We start from the raw sequence: 19,998 nt of genomic DNA, 5'->3' as shown, positions 1-19,998 counted from the left end.
CGCACGCGTGAAAAGGGAATGAAGAGTTAACATCTCCTTTACAAAGAAAGATACACTTCATACCAAAACATTTTGAAAATATTACTTGTCTTGTCATGAGTTAATTGTTTCAGCAGAGGAACACAAAGAAGTCCAGATGATGAAACAATGTCCCCACACGTTCTGTCAAACTGGCAGCAGAAACGAGGTAGTTACTAGTGACGGCTCTGACAACAAAAGCCACAAATGATTTGAAGAGATGCTCAGGTTGTTGCTGCAGCTGAATAGGATGTGGTCTTTCTGGCCATGGAAATGTTTTGACATTTAAAAATTAACAAAACTCATATGAAAAATCAGAAAAAATCAGCCAAATCTGAGACTCTCCACAAGCTGAAAGTTGCATGGAAAATGTTTTCAGGCAGACTGTCGCGTTTTGTTTTGATGCCGGTGTAAGACTTCATTTCAATGTGAGTCATTTCCTGCTCTTTGCGCTGAAGAGCAAGCTTTGGAGGCAGACGCTCCTGTGCCATGCCCAGGGGAGCATCTCCTCCTTCCCCCTGACGGAGGGAGGGCAGCTCGGGCCCCGCTGAGCGAGTGCAGGCAGAGGAGCAGCCCGCAGGTGGCCTTGCCCACCCCAGTTTCCCAGCCTCTCGGGGGGCTGGCTGCCTCCCCAGGCGTTCAGCTAAAATGAGCGGGTGTAACAGCTTGGCCCGGCCAGCCAAACTCAATCTGGACTGAAGGGCAGCAACATCTCAGAGAGGAGCAGTGATGGGCTGCTGCCAGTAGACTAGACTCATTAACCAGTTCCAGTGGCCCTGAAAAGGACACCTACCCACAGCCCCTTTAGTGTCTTCCCCACTGAGACGGTCCTCGCGGTTTCCTACATGCCTGGAACATAGCTTTGTACTAAATTATTTTTGTCAGCATGCCTTCTGTTAAAGTTTTCCATATTACTTTTCCTTTTAAATATCTAGATAGGTCTTCATTAGCATTGGACTGTTAACTTTCATGGATTTGGGCCTTAATTCTCCACTTTGTTGCACCTACTAATGATTCTTATTCTAATTTATTAGTGTGGTGGTCACACTTGGAGGACACTGCCCCAGGCATTTTCTTTTTCCTCCTTTTTTCTTTTTTCCTCTCTTTATTGCTTGCCCCTAGCAATGATCTGTCTAAGAACGTTTTTTCCTAACGATTCGTTTGATAACTTCTATGTTAATTCTGACTACCCCACATTTTCTTTAATTCTTAGAATGATTTGTCAGTCAAAAATTATTTCAGGGCTATTATTTTTTTGCTCAGTACTCAAGCATGAAACTGAAAGCAAATGGCTATCATCCAGCAGTGTCCAGTTTAGAAAACTAATATATTTTCAGAATATTAATGTTCTCGTAGCTGAGTGGAGGCCTTTTACAGACTCTTCAGTGAGCACTGGACAAGCCCCACTGAGAGCTTGGACAAGCCTGGCAAATCCTCTCGGGGTCAAGCGGCAGCCTACCTGACTGCAGCCCTATTTCCAGGTCTTTAGGCTTGACAGGTGGCTTGCTGCATTTATCAGATACAAAAGGCAGCGCTGACCATTTCAGGCCAGGATTTCTCGTGGCTGCAGCTATGCTCCAGCCATTTTCTCCCGGTTCTTGTTCTTGCCTGCCCTATGCCTCGTCCCTGTTTCTGCCTTCAGCTGCGGAAGCCTCGCTCGTGCCTCCCAGCCCTTGCTTGGTCACGCCTGGCTGCTCTCATCTTGGTTCCTTTCTGCTCAGCCGTGACCCTGGTTCCCACCTCCCTGACACGGTTCCTGCTGACGGCCAGCCCTGCCTCGCTGAGGCATTGCTCCAGAGCGTAGTCTTCCTCACCTCCTGCCCTGAGGCTCTGCCGCTGACCAGATCCCTTCTCCACCTGTGAGTCAGAGATGCATTTTACCTTCTCTAATTTCTAGACGCTCGGCATCATTCATACTGGTGTTTTCTGCTGGGTACAACTTTGAATGCAATATCTGCATCCCTGCTTGGTCCTAATTATAGGGAGTATCAGGCTGAGATCCCTGTCAGTACCTCTGTAAGAGTGGTGACACCAGGTGATGCTTATCAGCTTTCACAAACCTACGTTACCTCCCCAGTCCTACATCTTATCTCAGAAGGGCTGATCAAAGAATTAGACAGGGGATCAGCAGCAACAGACAGAAGAAGATGCTGCAAGCCCTTATCCAACAAGAAACATGGTAAGAGGAGACAAATCTGGAGGAAGAGCCCCCATGAAGCAAAAAATTATGAAATAATTTTGACTATTACAAAAGTAAACAGCATGGAAATAGTGGCAGTGGGGGAGAATCTCAGCTGAGAAACTCCACGGAAATTTGTGTAGGAGTTTCCCTTTGCTGCTCCTGCGGACGTCGTAGGGCACAGAAATGCCATGAGGTTACAGTTTAAAAATCTGAGGTTTTAGTTTCACCTTGCAAATGGGTGAGCTGGGAGCACTCACAGGCAGTTACTGGCTGTTTGGCAGAGGCGCGGTTCATTGCACCACAAGAACCGGACCGAGTGTCCAAGTCCTGACACCGTTTCTGAACCCTCCCGCGCCATCAGGAAGGGCACAGCCTCACGTCCTGGCAGATGCCCTCCTTCCCCCTGCTTTGCCGCGGCTTGGCTCTATCCCCTTTTGCGAGTCTAAATCGCTGTGCGCTCAGCACAAAGACCAATAACGTTTGATTACCATTGTAAGCAAACTTTATTGAGATTGTATTCAAGCAAACCTCCTCCTGTGGCCTATAATGTGGATCGGCCACCAGGCCACGCTCACAGCATAAAAAGGCAGCAGCACTAAAGTGCTTGGAAGTGTCTTCACCAAACAGCAAGGCGGGTAGCAGGAAACTGGCAAAGCTGCAGAAGCAAGGGTGTTGCCATATGTTCTTTTATGTTTTTTCCTGTATGTCCTTTCCAAAGTTATTAAAACTAAGCCTAATTTTACTCCCCTCCATTTTTTTCCGAGTTTGGCCAGTTTTTAGCTACCAGCATTTGTGCACAGCTCTCTCTTGCCTCACATACTGCCTTCTGCACCAACAGTGCCTCCCGTGACGTTATTAGCTGTAGTTTTTTTGCCATCTCTCCTCTCTCCCAGCTACACATGTAGTGGAGTAGCTTGCTGTTGGCAGTGAAGCTTAGTCACTGCACCTCTCAGGCCTGAGTCCAGGGGGACAAGTCTTTGTCCTGCGGTGACAAAGTACATAAGTGTAAGACCTCACATGTCAGCTGTAGCACTTGTACACCACGTATTCTCTCTCTGGTATATCACGCGGGAAATATGTTCAGTCATGACATGCATGTGCACGAAGCATCCACAGGCACGTGCACATATGCTTCTCTGGTCATTAGCACTTTTTAAATGGTACCATCTTTATCCTGGGTAACTGTAAATTTTTAATACTATTTTAGTGCTTTAGAACCCTGAATATATTTAAGGACTACCATGATGCCAAGCAGTGTACAAATATGAATGTCATGTTTCTTGGAGCTTGAAATCTCTGTACTAGACAACAGGCAACTGGTGGATACAGGCAGAAAGTGAGCACAAAGAAACTATGAGCAAATATTATTCACTGTGGTAGACAGGAGTACAAGGACATTGGCAACCAAATTATCGCCAATGGAGCAAAGAAGAGTTTTAGGTAAAATAATGACAGAACTGTTTGTGAAGACATTCTTGCAAAAAGAAAAAGCGTTTGGAAATTTTGCAGGTGTGCAGGCCAGGCTGGCAGCATGGGGTTAGAGTTTAGCTTATAGAACTGGAAGGAGGACAGACTGATATGAAGTTTCTACAAAAGGCTTTAAATGTAAAAAGGTTTAGCTTCTACTTGATGATATGGAAGATGAAATCAGTAGCAGGATGCAGAGAGGAGTAATCTAGCCAAAGAGATGAGTCTTGCAGCCTTTGTCTCAAATACACATTTGGTGAGTTCAAAAAAAAAGGAACAATTGTGGTGTTTGACGCTGAGAGCCCTGAGTAAATGTTATAGCTGTTTCAATAGACAGAAGAGTCTTCCTCTTCAATATGCAAAAATAATCTTCAGAAATTAAATCGTGCACAGCCCAAACCAAAGTTGACATCTAACTTATATCCTCAAGTGACAGGCAAACTTGAGGATACAAGTGCCATCTTTCACTATGAGAGGCAACAGAGAAGGTTAGGGAGGAGCAGCTAAGAGTTCTGGTTTTAGCCATGCTGAACTGGAATTGATGTTTAATTATCCATGGGTAAATATCACAGAGTGAAGCCGAGATTTTAGTTTGTATAGAAGGAGCAGAGCGAGCACAAGCCAGGTACCCTGTGACACCTCAGAGAGCTGACGACAGCCGAATTTGTGTTTCCAAGCGCGACTACCCCATTTACAGGAGGTGGAGAAAAGTAAAAGGCAGAGGTTACTGCTCATGGGAGTCCAGCAGCATGTTGGAGGGAGAACCACCAAGAGAAGAGGGGAATGATGAAAGGAAGGAGGTGAGCACCTCCAGAGGAGAGAGCAGAGGCCAGTGAGGCAAAGGTTTCTGGAAGAAGTGAGCAACAGCTGTGCGAAAGGTGGCTGGATGACTACGGAGACAACTGTGTGCACTGGGTTGCCAGTACCCAAATTTGGATAGGAAGAGGTGATTTGACTGTGGTTCCAGCTGCATGCAAAGGACAGGACACAATATGGGAGAAAATCTTCTACAAAAATGGAAGAAAGCATTCGACAATGTTTGAAACCATCAGGAGAGAAAATAGGACAAGCAGGGATAAGGGTGGGGTTGATTTTTTTATGAGAGGAATTTACGTGTATTTGTACTGTGAGGGAAGTGCAAAAAACAAAAAAGAGATCAAGAGAAAGAGTCTGTCACTGGGGCAAGCAGAAGTTTCAGAGGACAAAATTCCTGTGACTGTAGTAAGAGAGAAGGGGAAATGAACTGTAAAAGGAGGAGTGAAAAAGGCTGTCAAACTGAAGAATGGAGGACTACTTCATCAGTTTGCTCATACAAGAAATGGGAGAGATGGTGTGCAGAGAACATGTGGAGATGGGAGGAGGGATGCAAACAGGAAGGTGATGAGGGAGTCTGGGGTGGAACTGATAAAGCTGGAGGAACCAAGCTGCTTCAGCAGGGAGATGGACAAAGTGAAGGAGGAAAGGAGGAATAAGTACAGAAGTCACCCTCGTTAGAGAATTACTGTCAAAGACAGTTTCACTTTTAAAGACAGAGGCATGGGCAGGAAGCGGATGCTGTGGTGAAGGCAGGGTTGAGTGCTGGCAGTACGCTCACTGCTGTGAGAGGTAGGGCCTCATGCATCTAGGGTAGGGGTGAGATAATCAGCAAAACAAACAATAGTGGCAAAGGAACACAGTAAGGAGAGGGTTTGAAAGCAGTCAAGAAGTCATCCATACTGCACGTCACATGTTGGCCAGGTACATGGCTGTTTCCCAACCTTTCCCTTGCCTTTTCTTTGCAGATAAAGCTGCTTCCACATTCTGAATCTCTATATCCTTTCATATCTAGTCTGCATTGATTTTTGCAAGCCTACTTAAATGCAAGGAAAGCCATAGCATCTGTCACATTTCCATACACATATGCCCTAAATGACTTTTTGGGTCAGAACCTAAGCTAATGTAAATTTCTGTTCAATATCTTTCCTTTTGCTTTCTACAGGAAGATGTTAATGCTTTTACTGCACACTGTTTCCTTTCTCTTTGTCCATCTGTTGATTTCATCAGTTTCATTGTTTCTCACAGGTAGTTTTCTAGAGTCCCTTCTCCCGTAGGTACTTCCATGTTAATGGGGTCTGGTTTTTTTGCATCCCAGTTTAATGGTCCCTCTGTACACCACAAGCTTCCAGAAATGAAAAATTTATGCCTCTCGTTCTGTCCTGATATACAACAGAGACGAAGGGGACTGTGACTGTGAGCAAAGGCTGAAACTTCACATCCCTGTGGGTATTTAGCGATAGAAAATACATCCCTGCTTTGAGCCATATGTCCTGTTTGTGTTACAGTTGTAACCACAGTCATATGTCTGACAAGCCCCTTAACACCAACAAAGGAAGAAAACATGCTGGCTGAATTTTTTGTAACGCATTTTACAAATAAATAGTACTGTTATTATCCTATTCAAGTCCAGCCAGGAAAATAAGCATCTCAGCACCCACTATTTCAAAGGAATGGTGTTCTGTGATTGTTTGTATATGGACATATGCTTTTATTAAATCAAAATATGACAAAAAGAGACACTTGTGATAACAGTGACATGTAAGATGAATGTAAAATAGAATGGTCAAAAATGTGTATGATGGATGAGGTTAAGGATGGAAGCCTCTGTAGCAATTCAGCTAATGAGCCTTGTTTTATTCATCGCATGTTACTGCTGCCAGGAATGTATCAGTTGTAGGACATTTTTAGTGACCTTTCAGGCACAGCCAGGAAATGCCTGCAGAAAGGGCAGCATTTTGCATGCTTTAAGAAACTAGCTCAGTGTCCTCAGAGAGCTTTTAGCACTGCCTGGACACCCCAGGCTTGGCAGCGCTGAGAAACTGCCGCCATCAAGAAAACTTGCTACAAAAAAAATTGCTGAAATCCTCTTGTGCTGGAGTTCACTTTCTATTACCTACCTTTACCTGCCTTGCAAGGTTTGTTGTTGTGTGTAAGAAGCCATTGTAAGCCTACAACAAGGTCACAGTAGTACTATCTGCCCTACCATCGTTTACTTACACACATGGGAACTTCCACTGTCAGTTGAACGCAGAAATGCCTCTACAAGCTTGCCTTGTTTGTCACTTGACAATCTGGCTTGTTAACACTGTGTATGCTCTGTGCAACAGGCCAAAGACACAACACATGTGGAGATATTCAGCAGGCATCTTTCTCTCATGCCCACACAAACTCATTTTACTCAAAGAATGTTTTTTCTTAACACGTTGATTTAGCTTTCTGAAAACAACCCTAAAATCACCCTTAAGACCTTTTGCCCCACAACTGCAAAACAGAGTATCTATGCCTGCAGCCCTCTAATAATGGTTTACCAGTTGCTTGAAGGGTCTTGGGAAGTACACAAGAAATGTAAAGCCGTACAAATGCATATAAGCACTAACTGTAAAGTGACGTGCGTTGACACCAGTGAGACCCTCAGTCCAACACAGGTATTTTCTGACTTGTGTTGTCAGAGGTCACGAGTGAGAAAAAAAAAAAACAAACTGGGCAAAATATCGACAACTCATAGCTACAGCAAGGACATGTCCAGTCTTTTTACTGCAATCTTTGTGTTTGAATAAGAGAGTTTTTATTTCCTCTGAATTTAGCAATTCATTCAACAATATTCCTATAGCAAATTCTTTATTCTGTGCATATAAACTTAGTATGCCTCCAAAGACATGATCACATTGTAATAAAGTTATTCTGGTGGTTACAGACAGTGAGTAAGTAGGAAGCAACAAATGGCATTTATCTTGATTTTAGCAAGATTTTAACCTTGTGAAAGGTTTGTAAGCAGTCCAGGAAAGCACTGTCCAGATGCAGTCATCATAGGTTGTGTGCAGTATTGTTTAAAACTCTATTTGAAATTAAGTTATCAACCAGCTGGGATGACATTTCAGATGGGATCCCACTGGGACCTTAGCTAGGGAAATCATTTTCTTCATTATTTTTGTTAACAGCAAAGATGATAGAGGAGAGAACAATGGTAAAAATTTCAGAGGAAACCAGCCTGGGAGGGGTACGAGCACTTGTGAAGACAGGATTAGAAGTCAGAATGATCGTGAGAAGTGGCTTGAAATCAAGAAGATGAAATTCAATACAGACAAGTGTAAAAAAAACTCCTGTGGGGAAGAATCAATCAAGTGTCTTCAGATAAAATATGGACTACTTGGCTAGACTACAGTTAGTGACAAAACATAAAAATAAAGATCTGGTTATTAAGCGTTTGTATGATGTTGTTGAAAAAAGAAGAAAAAAACACCAAACCCATCCACCACCACCCTCCACATTATTCCAGGTAATGTACAGAAGACATACATGGCAGTTGTTCCAGTTAGTCCTGATTTGTGCCCCACTCTGTAAGAAAAACATAAGCAGGCTGAAGAAGGATCTTCAGGCTTGGAGATTTAGAGGCTTGGAAAACATGGGCTGTGAGAAAAATTTGAAAGAGCTAGGTATGCTTAAATCTGGAAATGATGGATAGCATGAAAATACTTTTTGAAAATCCTTAAAAGTCGTTATGAATGAAAAAAAAAGGCTCATTTGTCTTCATATCCATAGGGAGAAAAGGCCAAAATGTAGAAAAGTAGGTAATTTGCAGGAAATTACATTTAAATTAGACATTAGGAAGTTAGGCACAGGCAAAGGCAACACAGAGAGACTATAGAACCTCCTTCACTAAAGATGTCAGGGATTAATTTAGTAAAACATGATTCTGGGATAGGAGTATACGTAATGCTGCCACAGAGCACAGAATCAGCTAAATTATTTCTGCAGGGACCATTCTTGCCAGGGAAGAAGGTGGATGACAGGTTCAATATGTCTGTGATTGCAATGGAGGCATACTGTACCAGTCCAGTCTACTGTTTAGGTGTCTTTTTTCTTGCAAAGTAAACGGTGGACAGAGGGGTACAAGAATTTGATTTTATAACATGTCTGGAATGCATGTGACTGCACTGATAAGCGTGGCATACGTTGAGGGGTACCTTAGTGTAAAATAACCTCATAAATGCAAGTTTTAGTACCCCAACCACTGTGAAAGTTCTCAAACCAAGGGTTATGAATTTACATTTTGTGATTTTTATGTGAATGTTACTGCATTTTAGATCCGCAAGAGGCTATCTTCTATCGAAGAGCCTTTTCTCTTTTCTTTTTTTTTTGCTTTTAATGTACACAGAGCCCGTCTGTCAGTAGCAGTGCCCAGACCTGTGAAAAATGCACTTCCATACCTGAACTCTTTGGCCCTTTTCTATCAAAATAAAGCCAAATTCACATCTGCTATGTAAGAAACAATATTTCAGGGATGAGAGCTGCCCACAAATAACCCCCAAAAGCCAATAGTTGGGTCTCCTGGTGCAAAGGAAGCAAAGGGTGTGCTTTTACCTGTGTAAAGAAAGCGTTATAGCAGAGAAATAGGGGTCTCGGGCTCAGATGAGATTGAATTGCCCTGGAAATTGTTTAAAATAAACATGAGAAGACCATCGGGAACTGGCAGTGGTGCGAATTAATAAATAACTCCCACCCTACAACCTTCCTGCAGACCTCCAGCGCCTTGAGAGAAATGCTGCTTTCCTTAGATCTGTGAAGCCTCATCTCTGAAGCTCAGATAAATTGTTCCAGCTCTCTGTTCGTGCATTTCAACCCAAATGTCAAAGCAGGGAATCAGAGAAACTCCTGTCTCTCAGACAGAGTCGGATCAATGTCCTCTCTCCTCTACATCTCTGAACCACAGTATGACAGCAAGCCAGGCACAGTAATCATAGTCAGAAGCAATGCATTCATGCCGATAAGTAAATGGTTTTCAGCATTCGTAGTATCAGAATAGTGTGTTGTTTTGTGCTCCAGTGAGGTGGCCTACTTGAAAAAGAGGGATGTGTGGCTATTTCTGACAGACAGATGGCTGTTATAAATTCCTCATTGTCTTTCTGTGATTTTAAAATTAATTTGATTTTAAAATTAAAAAAGAGACTTTGCCTGCCTTTAATTTTTTTTACCCTTTTTCTGCATCTCCACAATTGGCTGGTCTAATTTTAACAGATTATTTGGGGGCCCGTCAAATATAATCTGTGTGCTGGGTAGTTCTTGAATGATAGTGCCTATCACTTCTGAAAAGATGTTGCTAATGAAAGCAATTTTCCCCCTTTCAGTTGATTTCATAGGTGGATTTGACTCTTACGGCTATCAAGGTCCACAGAAGACATCTCATTTACAGCTACAGCCCATGTATATGTAAGTACTTAACTTCTGAGATATTCTGCAAAGTGGCAGGCTGATATTAAAGGATCATTAAACTGAAACATGACGTGACTCAGAAATTCAGAATAGGCAGAAGCCCTTTTTGATAGACCGAATTCAAGCTACACTTAAGTGCCAACATTACTCTTCTACTGAATTATAATGATTTCTTAGGGAGGGATATAATATGTCACAGTTGTTTAAATAACACCCAGCTCTCATCTGATTTTCCCCCATTTTCATTCAAGCAGGTTCCACTCAGAGGCAATGAGAATTTGGTGTAGTAAAAACTAGTCAGGTCTGACAAATCTTGGTTGCAAAGAAGTGGTTTTTATTAAGACTTATCAAAAGTTCAGCAATTTGCTAATTTAGTGGATGCATTTAGCGTTTGTCTCACCCACGCATCTGTTCACTGAGGCACCTCTGTACCTCATTTCCAGTCTCCACATTAAAAAAGAAAAACACAAAACAAATGTAACAGCATATGGCTTTTAAAACCAGTTTGAATAGAACACAGTATTTTACCTAACCAGTGAGTGACAACTCCATCCACTGCCTAGAAGTGCAGCCTGATATATTTGGGGATTAAATGGGTAATCAAATCTCAGCAGATACACACAACTGGAGTACATTCACACTAGAGCTAACACCCAGCCATAGACCTGTCCAGGAATAATCATCTCCAAATATTTCCTGTACTGATGCCAACTGCAATTCAGAACAGTCCTGACTGCCCAGATAAATCTTACCTCGCTGCTGCAGCCTTTTGAAATGTTATTCACCATCACTATTTGCCATCACCTACACGGTAAAAGCACGGCACAGAACAGCTCACAAAAGGGCAACATTTACTTTGTTCCTTTGTTTCTCTTCTGAACACATCTTTTGAGGAAAAGAACTAAATACAGGCAAACGATATTCATCCCAACATACACTTCCATTCACCTTTGAATGTAAATTCATTTCTTCTGATTAGTGGAAGCAAGTCTGCTAATGGATTAGTGGATTTTTGCTTGGAACTAGCGTTTACTCCTTTATCAGTGGTACAATCAATTCTGCGGTAGTGCTTAGGATTGGGCCCTTTGGGAGCTTTGCTAGGAGCTTTTTAATAATCTCAAATTACAATAGTGCATATCTCCAGTGCCATCTTAACTTCAGCTTCCCATCTGTCTGTGCTCAAGTAAAGATTTTTCACCTGCACTTTTGGCACAGTGCTGCGCATTTAGAAAATGTTATTTCCTGCCTAGTATTATGTGTGGCTCGTAGGTACTTAGAACAATTCTAATCCTATTTCTTTCTCAGTATACCATACCTTGTCATCAACATATGGGGCCCTCTAGCTGAGATATTATCCCATTCTCTTTATACTCTCAGTGTTTCTTCCAGAACAACAGATTGCATTTAGTGAGCATCTTCATACTGACTGGAAAGAAATCTAGGCCTGTGGAAAAAAAAAAAAAGGCGGCAATATTTTTGCGCTTGTAGCTGAGACGAAGAGATATATGATTAACTCATGTAAACTGTGTTCTGCCTTATTTCAATGCTGCACGCTCACTTGAGCGTAGGTGACTTCGCTGTCTTAACTGAGAGACAGAAATCAGTATGTGAGCTGACGTTTTGTCCAATCAACCCACAAAAGTACCGCCATGTCCCAGCCACAGTCAAACAAAGACACTTCATGTTTCTCTCTGAGTGTATAGTATTTGACAAGGTTCTCTAGAATTGCTACAGTCTGTCTTTGAGAGGCTTTTACGGCATTTAGTAATACCTTTTGGTTATTTACAGCTGAGGCGCACCAGGAGCACATGCATATGTATTCACACTGCAGTTGCTCTGTAAATGTAGGCAGACCATTAGCTAGTGGAGTGACAAATTCGAATGTCAAATTAATCAAGCTGTGGTTTGATCTGCTTGTAGCACTATTTACAACAATATTACATACTGAAAATCAAAACATACTGATATGATAACAGCAGGCCATACTTGGTGTTTTAAAGCTTTATTTGTTGGGAGGAAGGGTTTGGTTCCCCAGGGATCTTGTTCCCCAAAGAACATCAGTGATAGCCTCCATAGTATTCAAGGAGGAATAAAAAAATAATACAGGACTTTACGTTAGTCTCTGGCCAATGTCACCTGCACTCTACAATGCTCAGCATCTCTAGGGGATGAGTAAACACTAAGAATCATTAAACATAGAAAGGCAGAGGATAGGATAGGATAGGGCAGAATTAGAGTAGACTAGACTAGACTAGACTAGACTAGACTAGACTAGACTAGACTAGACTAGAATAGAATAGACTTCTGCTTTATGGAGTGCCATACTCTCACCACTGCCCAAGGTATAATCATATCCATCCAGGATACAACTATACCCATACATATCCATATAGCTGTATTCATATCACTATTTCCACAACTTTATCAATTGCTACAAAATGTCTTTGAATCCGTAGGCAGTGGGGGATACATTAAGCCTGCCTAATTCCTGCAAAAGTTCAAGAAAACCTGAAGATAGCTTGTTGCCAACTCTACGTCCTCTACTATTGAGGTTTGCACTGGGTGCAACTCATGTGGAGCTCTGGGTTTACGGGAGAAATAGAAGATAGTTGCCTTTAAATCATCTGGTTACTGACTATATCCAAAGGCACAATAACAGCTCTTTGTGTTGTCTGTGGTGTGGTGGTACCTACAGGTGTCCTAGGCATGCTACAAAAGTGAAGAAGAACACATGGCCTCGGCTTTGAAGAGCTTGTCAAAACGATCAGCTTCTAATGGTTGTACAGGTTCTGTCGAAATGCAAATTTCAACATGTATTTCAGTAATAAGCACAGAGAAACCCCCCTATATTTACCAAATCAATTCATATACAGAAATAGTACAACTCTCAAAGACATATAGAGTTGTGTGGTGGGTCTCAGTCATCCCCCACGTGCTGCTTGCTGATGTGAATTGATTTAGTGGGTTGCAATGACAGAATTCCATCAACACAAACTTCTATTTCAATTCAAGCCAGACAGATTTACATCCAAGCGATTTAAATCAATTTTAACTGTTTTATACATGCACAGTTTAATTATTATCCTGAAGGAATGCTGTGTTTAGTAATTGCAATCTGTTAGGACACACTGTTTTGTAACCAGTTTCCTCCTGTGTGCTAAAGTTAGCACTTCATTTTGTTAATTTGGGGGTTATACCGAACCTACACAAACTCACACGTGCAATTAAATATTGATTTATTCAGGCTCTTCATGTTTACATTTCTATTGTGGCAGGACTTTTTTATCTACAGGATTATTACTTTTTATTTGTGATATCAATCAAGCTCTACTTATGAAAACATTCCAATTCAGTTTAAACACACAGTATATTTGTGTGGAATTTCATCAGTTATGCAAAACTACCATAAATGAACAGGATACTTAAGTAAAAAAAAACTCTTGATTTATTAAAAAGAAGAAAAAGATTTATTAAAAAGAAAAACATTATCTGTAGATAGTAAATTGAGGTGACTATCTCTGGTTACCATTTCCTTAAATAGTCTAGAATTATTAGATTCAGTCTCACTTTGTTTCTTTTCTCTATGTTTTAGGCTTTGAATTCCAATCATAACTCTCCTTATCATCTCTCCCAATTTCATGTTTAATTTAAATCAGCTTCCTTTTTAAAGAGAAAAATACATTCCATTTGGAATTATGTTTTATATAAAACACTGATGTTTTGGGGGAGAATTCTTATCATGATGTTTATCTACCTGTTATAAATGGCTTTTTTTTATTATTTAAGTGCCAACAGCGTGCTCTATGCTGTACAAGCCAAGAAGCCTAGACAGTCCCTTCAAAACGAATACGCTTTTTAAACAGAACAGGACAGAACCGGTGCTCATGTACCTCCTTGCAGTGTGGCCACAGCTGATGTACCAAAAAGCAGCTTCCTGGCATTCTGTGCGGGAGATGCCGGTGCTCATTTCCAGACCATGGGACAAGAACACAATAAGATGGTGGAAATCAATTGTCAAGAGAAAATTCTGCTCTTGGGAGGTGACCGAGGAAGGTGACTAAACACTCCATGGCACTGATTCTGCTGCACATGAGAAAATACAGTTATAGCTGTGGAACAAGACTGCACTGCATGATCACTGCTCTAAAAATAGAAGGAAGGAGGGAGGGGAGAGAGATTTTTCTTTATGTTTTTCACAGTAAACTTGTTTGCTGCTCAAGAAAAGAAGAAGTGAAGCAAAAAAAACGCATGCGTGTCTGATGCTGATGCCTAATGCACTGGAGAAATTGCTCAAAAGCAGTTCAGCCCTGAAGTGGAGCTTGCTTTCCTCATATTCTGTGAAGTCTGAGAATCTGCATTAAAGAAATATATACACACACATATACTGTATATGCATAGAAACACACACACCTATATGCACATAGACCCCTTTATATGTGTGTGTGTATATATATATGTCCACTTATGTGCATTCTGCTACTCAAGACAAGAATTGGTAGGCATTGCTTTCAAATAGAAGGCATTTAACGACAGTTTCTGGCTGATGGGGTCCTACCTTTCACCAAACATGAGAGGGATTTCAAGTCAATAACTCAGGGACAGAGAGGTGTAGGAGGGGTTAATGTCTTTGCCCTGCTATCATGGTCTCACAGTCTAAGGCTGTAGGTGTTCATCTAAATTGCACATGTGGGTTGGAACTAGCTGATCTTTAAGGTCCCTTCTAACCCAAACCATTCTATGATTCTATGATTCTATGCTGAAGGTACTGCCTACTCTACCATTCACTTGAAGTATAAATGAAATATAAGCAAGACACAAGAAACAGCACCTAGACTATAACCACCGCGACACTCAGCAAATTCCTGCAGTATAAACCTGCCGTGCTATTGTCTCCTTAAGATTCGTGTTTGTGGGATTCAGACATTATGGGCAACATTCCATTTAAACAAACTGCCAGCTAAGCCTTGCCTAGCAACCATCATCTTGTCTGTTTTAGGCTGAAAGCTGGAGTTACAAAACACGGGTTTGGGACAGGACTCTTCAGGTGTACAGGGCTGTGGCACTCACACATGCTCTCTGCTTTGCCAGTGAGCCTCGGGTGACTTTCCCAGGCACCTGAGATTCAGCCCTTCTGTCCTGCATAACTGCCTCACTTCTTGCCTTTATAAAGACAGCTATATTTCTGATGAATTATTACAGTTCAGGTCATCTTCCAGTTGACACGTGGATATATAGTTAAGTTTCTAATTAAATATCGCTTCTGCCCAGAAAGGTTTAGAAAACCTGTGCTGACTTCTCCAGAGAGAGATCACCTGATTAATCACCTTGCCTTTCTGTCTTCTTCCTCTCATGGGTACCTTAACCATTACTGGTTGGTGGCTTACACTTGCTTGCAAAAGGGCACCAGATCAACAGGGCTGGGATTGCATAGGTATATGGTGGATTATAAGTATCTTTCTTTTTCTGTCTTTCCTCTAGGTCAAAGTAAACAAAGAGGCTACTCAACGTGGGCTGGAGGACCTGTCAAAGAAACTGTTTCAGGATGGCCCCCTGCTTCTTCAAAGAGCAAAAAAAATCCATTTTTTGTGCTAAAAAAAAAGAAAAAAAGAAGCTGATTGAACAGTGAGACAAAAAACAACGGAAACTTCAGCCCCTCTTTCTAAGAGGTACTAAAGGGAGATGCCCCAGGCCCCCACCTTGGACATCCTGCCTCCCAGCACCAGAGGGACAGAGCAGAGGCATTGGTGCCATCTTCTGGCTCTTCCCTACCCAGGCCACCCCCAGTGTGGCCCGTCTGGATTAGGACATGAACCCAGCCCATTCGGTGCTTTCGGAGCCCACTCTGCACTCCTGGCCGCGTCGAGTCTCCTTAGTCAAGACAACACTAAAAATACCAGGATGACCTTGCAGCAGAAGTCAACAGACAGCGCGTTGTTTGCCCTGAAGGCTGTACAGTTCATACTTGCCTTAACCCAACTGCGTTGCACATCAGAGAAACTCCGTGCAAGCTTTCTGAAGTAACGTCCTTTAGGCTCAACTTGCTGCTGTTAATTCTGAACGATTTCTAAGTCAGTGGTTTTCTTCTGTTTGGTTTTGTTTTGTTTTTATGTCAGGGAATAAGGCTCTGTTGCTCCATGGCTCCAGAGCGACCAAGTAGAAAACTGCCAGCTGTCTGAGAAGTGCTTTACTTTTGAGGCTCCACAGTGGTCAAGACACAGTTTATAATGGTTAAGAAAAAAAAGAAAAAAAAAAAAGAAAAAAGACCTTTTGGGGGTTGGGGTGGGGAAAGGGGTAACATAAACTAATAATTGAATCTACTGGAAATAAGCAGCAGAAACAGTGCTTCTTAATCCCGCTGTTTTTATTTATCGCACTGTAGGTGCTTTTATAGCTATCTCTAAATGTCTTTTACTAACTACAGAGACATCTGCAGATTTCTATCAACAAAGGCCAACTGAATATGTACTAGCTACGTTTACTCTTTTATATCTAATTTCAACTGAAAATTCTCTGTAAGTGAGCTTTTTTTTTTCTAATTGCGCCATAAGGGATCCATATATTTTATTTTTTGGTTTCAGCTAGGGTGGGCGGGGAGGGACTAGTTGAGTTGAAGAAATATTGGAGACCTTTTTGTGGTATATTTGGGGGATCTGTTGTGTGTTAGAACGTGTATTTTATCTTCCTGTATTATTGTGGCTGAAAAAAAACTGTGCTGTTACGTAGTTGGCAACAAGATGCCTTTGGGAATTTTGCTAGTAGGTCAATGTGTATATGAAATACTCTGAACTCCTAGGAACATATGTTTTGTTCTACATCTGATCTGTATTTTCAAGCACTTAGGTGGCTTTCATTAGGAAAAAACCCAATATTTTGCTCAGGCTTTTCAGAAACTTGGATTGTCATTGTTTCTTTGCTCAGACCTTGCATAGGCAAACGCACGCACCTGCCACACCTGAGGTGACCACGTAGCTTTTGAGGGCAAGGGGGAAGGTCGGTGCTTGGGAAAGGCTTGAGTTGCCCCTGAGCCTCTTGCTTGTCCTTGCTGGCCGAACCTTCACGCACGCAGGGCTCCCGAGCTCCCACGGCCTGTGCGCTCACGCCACTCATCCATCCCTGTACAAACCAGTGCCCTTTGCTGTCTCTGCATGGATGTACAGTGTCACAAGCAGCAACTCTGGACAATGACAGAGGAACAGGCATTCACCAGTGAAAACAAGATACGGGACATGTTCAGGAACTTCACTTGCATTTATTCAGTGAGATTTTTATATATATATATATATATATGTAAGAATGTGTGTGTGTGTATATGTCTATGTATATAAAATACGCAGGAATAGCTATTGACAGGGGCTGCATAACCCAGGAAGCATCTGATGCAGGGGGCCAAGGGCTCCAGCCCCAGACCCCACTAGATTTCCTGCAGGAATTAGGCACATGCCCTAGGCCTGATCCCATAAAGCATTCATTGCAGGTTTGGATCTCAAACTTAAATTTTCAGACTTGGGTACCTGAAATTCTGAGTTCGTTCTGGGTAAAGCCGCGTTTCACTCCCTGGGAAATCATGCACCTTCCAAGTGCCAGGCTGAAATTTCCCATAACATAAAAAATTGCAAAAGTTCCTTCTTTAGGTAGTATTAAGTATAGCAGATGTATAGTATTAAACACAATGTAGAGGCTTAACTGTAACGAAATGGTTGTAACAGGGTATTTTAGTTTTCCCTGTATAACAGTTAATCAAAATTATATTTCTATAAAAATGGGGGTTTTTAACATGAAAAGAAACCAGTTTAGGCACCTAAGCAGCGACCCAGTTTTCAGAAGATAATTTTCCGTACGTTTCAGTGATTTCCTACAGAACAGCAGCTGCTGGTAGTTAGCAATTTTAGAAGTCAGACAATTTAATGAAGTGTCTACATGTAGCTTTTAGGCCTGATTTTAATTTAGAAAATTGTGGCCTTAAGTTCTCTGTGTCTTAGTCTTCCCATCTATAAAACGGGAATAATGTGGGCCTCACGGGGTTTTTGTGAGGCCTGAATTGTTAATGTTTGTAAAGTGCTTAGGAAATAGGAAGCACATCTAACTATTAAGTATTACAGTATACATGTGTATTCATATATTACATATAGAGCAGATATACACACACTCACATACACACAGTATACATATATATATATACACATACATACCTATATGAAGTTGGTATTCATAACCCTGCTTAAGTTGCAGTTAAAGCACCACCATTAAAAAGAAATTAGGACTGTTGACTACTAAACTAAATGATTAGTGAACAGATCTCTTCTGGAAGCAGTTTAGAGCACAGTAATGTGAGAATATCTGGATGACATTTTTGATTTGTACAGCTGTATCCTCCTCAAAATCCAGTAAAGAATGTTATTTTTCTAGGCTGGGCTTTTGTTATAAACTTAAATATTCAGAAGGCAAGAGATACAATCCAAATGTGTCTTTTTTTTCTTTTCTTTTTGGCATTTGTTAATTCTGAATGTATTTTTAACAAAAGTGATTTTTTTGACTTACTAGTGTAATTTGCATTTAAAAAAAATAAATGGAAAAAATATAGGTTTCCAAGCTATTCATGCCCCCCTGCTGCTATTCACAACTTTCAGGAAACTTAGAATTACTGCTCCCAACTGAGCAACAATGCAGGATAAAGAATCCCATTACATTTACATGATGACAGTCCTGATCTGTGCAGAGCATGGATGTGACAGCACTGAATAGAAATTGCCAGGTCATGACACCATTTTAACTCTGTCATAGGTAGCAGGTATTTTCATTATCACTGACACTAAAAGGTTTCTTTTACGAGGCTGACTGCAATAGACTCTTCACTTCGAAAACGGGGATTTTTGCCCACTCATCAGGAATTTTAAGCCTATGATAGGTTTACAGTTGCCAACAGTGTTAAGTATTGCAAAAGTAATCCTTGTGAAGAGGGAGCTATGTAACACGGATATTTCCACTGCATTAATATTCTTTTATATGCTGTTCATTCTCCCTACACTGAAATGATGAAATCCTGTCTTAGGCAACGTCTTCATTGAGCTCACATATATTGACAGCTTGCCTGAGGTCATTTTGGTATAGCTGGTGTACATTTCCAGATACTCAGTCGTGTTCTCCTAAAACTAGTCCTTAGGAAGACAGTTCATTAATTATTGTCATTGGCATTTTTTTATGCGATAATTGTAGTGTGAGTGATACTTCTCAGTCAGGTAAGGAGAAATGGTTTGTGTTCCACTCGCTTAATTTAAGCACTGGTTGCAATACTCAGCTGCCATACGGCATTTTGACAGAGGCGAGTGCAGTATGTATCGATCTCTGGATGTCTCCGAATAGGAGCGGCTATTAACTCAGTGACTGGAGGTTTTGATCGCTTGCACTCTCACCCTCCATTTAAGCACACGGATAGTAAGCAAAACAAAACTCCATACATCATCAGTCCTTCCAGCTTGTAATATTTTTATTTCCAGTCCTCTCTTTTCTTTTTCAATACAATTACTCAGAGGATGAGGATTTTTCTCACAAAAGCGGAAAGCCCCGTGAATAGTCTGTGTAGGTATTGCTTGCTTGCTTTCTACTGATGAGTCTCTTCAACATAGCTGAGAAAAAATAGATAGACTTTTTGAGTTTGTTTTCTAGCTAATCTGACTCTGGCTTCTTCACGGTGTATGTGGATTGGTGACAGACACTAAAGGTGAGACAGGTTTTATTGAAGAGCTGATGCACAGAAATACTGCAGACAGCACGGTGTCCACTGCTGCTTGGAGAAAGATGTAGGCTGTTGTTATGCTAATCAGTCTGCTCCAAGCTATGTGCAATATTAAACGTAATCATAATGCATAAAAGAAACTGCCCTTTACAACTGCAGTTATTCATCCATGTATAGAATTGGCACAAGACAGAAAGAGCCAGTAAAAGACATTTCCTTCCTGTAATCACTAATATGCTTCATCCCCAGCCATGGACTGGAGAAATCGTGCCTGTTTGGTCTCGTGTCCTGACAAGTGCCTCTCTTCAGAGCTTCACCATGAGGGGCGATAGCCCCTGTGCAATTGTGACTT

General features: G+C 41.5%; 1 protein-coding gene across 1 annotated transcript in view; it reads left to right on the top strand.

The window, feature by feature from the left end:
* The window catches only part of NKAIN2 (sodium/potassium transporting ATPase interacting 2), a 565,330-nt gene extending 549,178 nt beyond the window's left edge, over positions 1-16,152 (top strand). Inside the window, exons 6-7 of the mRNA XM_054197204.1 lie at positions 9,829-9,910; positions 15,392-16,152. Of these exons, the coding sequence (XP_054053179.1) occupies positions 9,829-9,910; positions 15,392-15,401 (92 nt within the window). The 3' untranslated portion in view covers positions 15,402-16,152. The remainder of the gene's footprint in view (positions 1-9,828; positions 9,911-15,391) is intronic.
* The last annotated feature ends 3,846 nt before the right edge of the window (positions 16,153-19,998 follow it).

This window comes from Rissa tridactyla, chromosome 3 (genome assembly GCF_028500815.1).
Source record: "Rissa tridactyla isolate bRisTri1 chromosome 3, bRisTri1.patW.cur.20221130, whole genome shotgun sequence".
Classification (NCBI taxonomy): Eukaryota; Metazoa; Chordata; class Aves; order Charadriiformes; family Laridae; genus Rissa; species Rissa tridactyla.
This window is presented reverse-complemented; position numbering and strand designations above follow the sequence as displayed.